Source organism: Papaver somniferum, chromosome 11, assembly GCF_003573695.1.
Source record: "Papaver somniferum cultivar HN1 chromosome 11, ASM357369v1, whole genome shotgun sequence".
In the NCBI taxonomy this organism is placed as follows: domain Eukaryota; kingdom Viridiplantae; phylum Streptophyta; class Magnoliopsida; order Ranunculales; family Papaveraceae; genus Papaver; species Papaver somniferum.
In genome coordinates, this window is record NC_039368.1 from 29,284,693 (window position 1) to 29,289,053 (window position 4,361).

The 4,361-nt window shown below is 37.5% G+C and overlaps 1 protein-coding gene across 1 annotated transcript; it reads left to right on the top strand.

The window, feature by feature from the left end:
* The first annotated feature begins 525 nt into the window (after positions 1-525).
* LOC113321498 (calcium-dependent protein kinase 2-like) lies at positions 526-3,894 on the top strand. Its single transcript, XM_026569413.1, has 8 exons — positions 526-1,496; positions 1,704-1,847; positions 1,939-2,091; positions 2,184-2,299; positions 2,437-2,604; positions 2,701-2,828; positions 2,948-3,047; positions 3,324-3,894. Exons 1-8 carry the CDS (start codon positions 623-625, stop codon positions 3,414-3,416), a joined length of 1,776 nt encoding a protein of 591 aa, XP_026425198.1. The 5' UTR covers positions 526-622; the 3' UTR covers positions 3,417-3,894.
* The last annotated feature ends 467 nt before the right edge of the window (positions 3,895-4,361 follow it).

Here is a 4,361-nt window from a genome sequence, read left to right on the forward strand (position 1 = left end):
CTTAAACAAATTTCATCTCATTGAAAGGATTTTAAAGAAATCTACACAATGAATATAAACAACATTATCACGTTTAGAGTTTTTACGAAAAATTCGGAGGTGTTTCAACTAATTTGATTATGCAACCACTAAAATGATATATATGCCTAAAAAATAACGATATATATACGTGTTATGCAATTAGCAGTGTTTCGTTTTTCTTCAGTCGGTCCCTGTCGTAGTAGCGGTGTTCTGTTATTTTTTCAGCAGTGCAAAATATAAATTAAAAGGCAGTTATCGGAAAAAATGGGAATCTAACAGAAAAAAAAGAAGAAAAAAAAAATCAGCTCCCGGTCAAGTGTTACTGTCTACTTGTAACTTGTAAGATAATCTCATGTAACTTGTACGATAATCCCAAAAAAAAAAAAAAAAAAAAGTTGTAAGATAATCCCTAAAACAAAAAACCGTTGGTTCCCGCTAAATCCTCTGAACCTCTTATCTTGTTCATACTCTTCTCTCTATGGCAAAAACTGACTCATTCAATTGTATCCTCCCTGTAAAAACTCATCCGGTAATCCAACCTGTTTTCTTTCTTTTTCCAGCTTTCTTTCCTTCGTTGGTCTTCCTTTCCCCCTTACTATACATGCATCTCTTTTCCCAAACTACTGTTTCTTCTTCAGGCCCAAACAAAAAGAATCCTAAACTTAAAAAAGGGTCCCTCCTATTCCTCTTCCACCTTCCACCACCTCCTCCTACTCTTGCTCCACCACCGCCACCACCACAACCACCACCATTTTTATCCACCATGGGTAATTGTTGCCCTAATCGCACTACCGAAGAACCAGCTGCGAATGATAATCCATCTGGTGAAAATGGTGAGAACGATGTCGCGAACCAATCGGCTTCCGACAGTACCACCCCACCAAAGCCGTCTTCTTCGGCCATGTCCGGAGGAGCAGCTCCCTCTGTAGGAGGAGGAACGAATAAACCTGCAAAACCTGCGCAGATTGGACCCGTTTTAGGTCGACCAATGGAAGATGTTAAGTCGATTTACACAATTGGTAAAGAATTAGGGCGTGGTCAATTTGGTGTTACGCATTTATGTACACATAAAACTACAGGTGAACAATTCGCATGTAAAACCATTGCGAAAAGAAAATTGGTTAACAAGGAGGATATTGAGGATGTTAGAAGAGAAGTGCAGATTATGCATCATCTGACGGGACAACCTAATATTGTTGAATTGAAAGGTGCATATGAAGATAAGCAATCTGTGCATTTGGTTATGGAATTATGTGCAGGTGGTGAGCTTTTCGATCGTATCATTGCCAAAGGCCATTATACGGAACGTGCAGCTGCTTCTTTATTAAGAACGATAGTGCAAATTGTTCATACTTGTCATTCAATGGGTGTTGTTCATAGAGATTTAAAACCAGAGAATTTCCTTCTTTTAAACAAAGAAGAAAATGCTCCATTGAAGGCTACAGATTTTGGTCTCTCCGTCTTTTTCAAACAAGGTACGTACCATTGAATTTTGAAACCAACAAGAATTGGCAGCGAAATTCGAATATGCAGTCTGCTTTATGTATGTATCTAATCCCATTAGCTATAGAGTAGACCAATTTCAAGCGAACAACCAAAGGCAGTTCTTTCTGTATGCATGAGTGGTTGAAGTCTAGAATATGTAAATGCGTTTCTTAGTTTTTCTTTTCTTTGTTTAACAGGCGAAGTTTTCAGAGATATTGTGGGTAGTGCATATTACATTGCTCCAGAAGTGTTGAAAAGAAGATATGGACCAGAAGTTGATATATGGAGTATCGGTGTCATGTTGTATATTCTTCTTTGTGGTGTTCCTCCATTTTGGGCTGGTAATGTTTTTTGCTTGGCAATAAATCAAGATTATTGTTCGAAACTTTAAGATGAATGGACAAATAAACTTTTGGTTTGCTCGTATGACAGAATCGGAGCATGGAATTTTCAACGCAATTTTGCGTGGACATATCGACTTCACAAGTGATCCATGGCCTTCAATTTCACCCATGGCAAAAGATTTAGTCAGGAAAATGCTTAATTCAGACCCCAAGCAAAGGCTAACAGCATTCCAAGTTCTAGGTAACTATAAATGAATAATTGATCAACATCTTTCCACCTTATTTTAAAGCAAGTTTTGAATACGTCTTATAATTTCATTTTGTTGCTTTCAGATCATCCATGGATCAAAGAAGATGGAGAAGCACCTGATACACCACTTGACAATGCCGTGTTGAGCAGGCTCAAACAGTTCAGAGCCATGAACAAATTTAAGAAAGTTGCTCTGAGGGTAAACTCTTCACCGTTATTGATTAATATCCTCTAATTAAATAGTTAGACAATACACTTTGTACATTATTTTTCTTCTATAAATTTGCTGAACTGATGAAAATTGGTTACCGTGTCTTTGAATTTCACAATGGTCAGGTGATAGCGGGTTGTTTGTCAGAGGAAGAAATCATGGGATTGAAAGCAATGTTCAAGAACATGGATACAGATAATAGTGGTACAATAACCTTAGAAGAACTAAAACAAGGTCTGTCTAAACAAGGAACAAAACTATCCGAGTATGAAGTTAAACAGTTGATGGAAGCAGTAAGTCCGTCCTGAACTAAAAGATCTATTCCTGAGCTCAAACTATTAACCAATCTTAGGTTGTTGTTAATTTGACTTTGTGTTTACATGATTTAGGCCGACGCAGATGGTAATGGAACAATTGACTATGATGAGTTCATTACAGCAACAATGCATTTGAATAGAATGGACAGAGAAGAACATCTTTATACAGCTTTCCAGTACTTCGATAAAGATCATAGTGGGTAAGTCGTACTAGCAAATCTACGTGCATTGCCATAACAAAATTAGTACATGGGGTACTTGAAAGCATAGTAAGCGGTATTGGTAGTAAATCTAATGTGTTTGGGTTCATCCTCATCAGGTACATTACAACTGAAGAATTAGAGCAAGCTCTCCGGGAGTTTGGCATGCATGATGGAAGAGATATTAAGGAGATCCTTTCTGAAGTCGATGGCGATAATGTAAGAAAAGCATGTCATATTGAGGAATTGAGATCTTTTAGTGCTTATGACTGTTATATATATGCCATTGCCTACAAAAATATCCTAGCCTAGACGTGTGCCGAGTGTTGGATGAAACATATGCGCCAAAGCTTCTAAACTGTAGCTTGTCGCCAAGATGCATCTTGACATCAAATTTTACTTATATATGCTTGTTTGTGGATATGATACGGTTTCTTAATTTACTAGCGATAAATGATTCTCACTATATTTAATATCAACCATGTTTCTGGACAGGATGGACAAGTTAACTACGACGAGTTTGTGGCAATGATGAGAAAAGGAAATCCAGAAGCCAATCCAAAGAAGAGGCGCGACGTAGTTATTTGATTCATTCAAGGATGATGCTGAATGAGGAAAACTGAAAGAACTGAGATTGGTTTCTTGTGTGTTATCTATATGAACCTGGTGGGAAGGGAAACGTGGTCGGAGAAGTTGATGAAAAAAAGAACGTATACAATGTATTCATGAATTTAAGTTCATTACTTTCTTGAGTACTATTTGATCTCTTTGAAGTAATGATGAACATAGGGATTTGAGAGGGAATGAGGGGATAGGGAGATGATTGGAGGCGAAATCATGTATGGGGTTTGTCGAGAGCAGGAAACACTGTAAAACCAGGCTGAAGAAGAGAAAGAGGAAAAGAGAAACAAAAATCTGTCCCGTATATATTAGTGATTAAGAGCATCTGTAATTGTCAATGTATTTTCTTCTTCCTTGTGTAGAAATATACATCAGAGCCTTTGTTCTGTTTTCTGCTTTATGTTAAAGATTTTATTTATGTGTGCTATATTAATATGTGTGTGTATATACTGTGTATAACCCAGTTGCTCTTTAAGACAATGTAAAAGATGTTAGCCGAATGTCCAAACATTAAAATTAGTTCTTTTTCCAGATGTGCGTCCTTGGCAGCAAACCCTTTACCATCAAACATCAATCCTCCTTCAGCACAACAACAGATCAAGGAATGGAACTCTAACTCTGCACCATGGCACAAAGGAGGAACCTGGAATGCAATCTGTGCAGCTATAGTGTTGCACGTTTGAAAGCTAAGTGTAATAAACCCAGAGTCTATGTTCGTAAGTGCAGAATATTTTTAGATGGGGCAAGGAAAGGGAGCAAACACCAATAGAGATTGATTCAAGCTGCTGCAACCTCATCAGAGCAGTTAGGGAAGAAGACAACATATTATCATGGCAGGCTAAAGGGCTTTTGAAGGAAGTTCAAAAATTTCTCCTTATTTTTTGGACATGCAAACAAAATCTTTAAGTTTAA

Bases quoted from the DNA above. Each gene is read 5' to 3' on its own strand.
- LOC113321498 (XM_026569413.1), top strand. From the start codon at position 623: ATGCATCTCTTTTCCCAAACTACTGTTTCTTCTTCAGGCCCAAACAAA. The intron at 1,497-1,703 runs GTACGTACCATT...TTTGTTTAACAG, and splicing joins CTCCGTCTTTTTCAAACAAG to GCGAAGTTTTCAGAGATATT. The intron at 1,848-1,938 runs GTAATGTTTTTT...CTCGTATGACAG, and splicing joins TGTTCCTCCATTTTGGGCTG to AATCGGAGCATGGAATTTTC.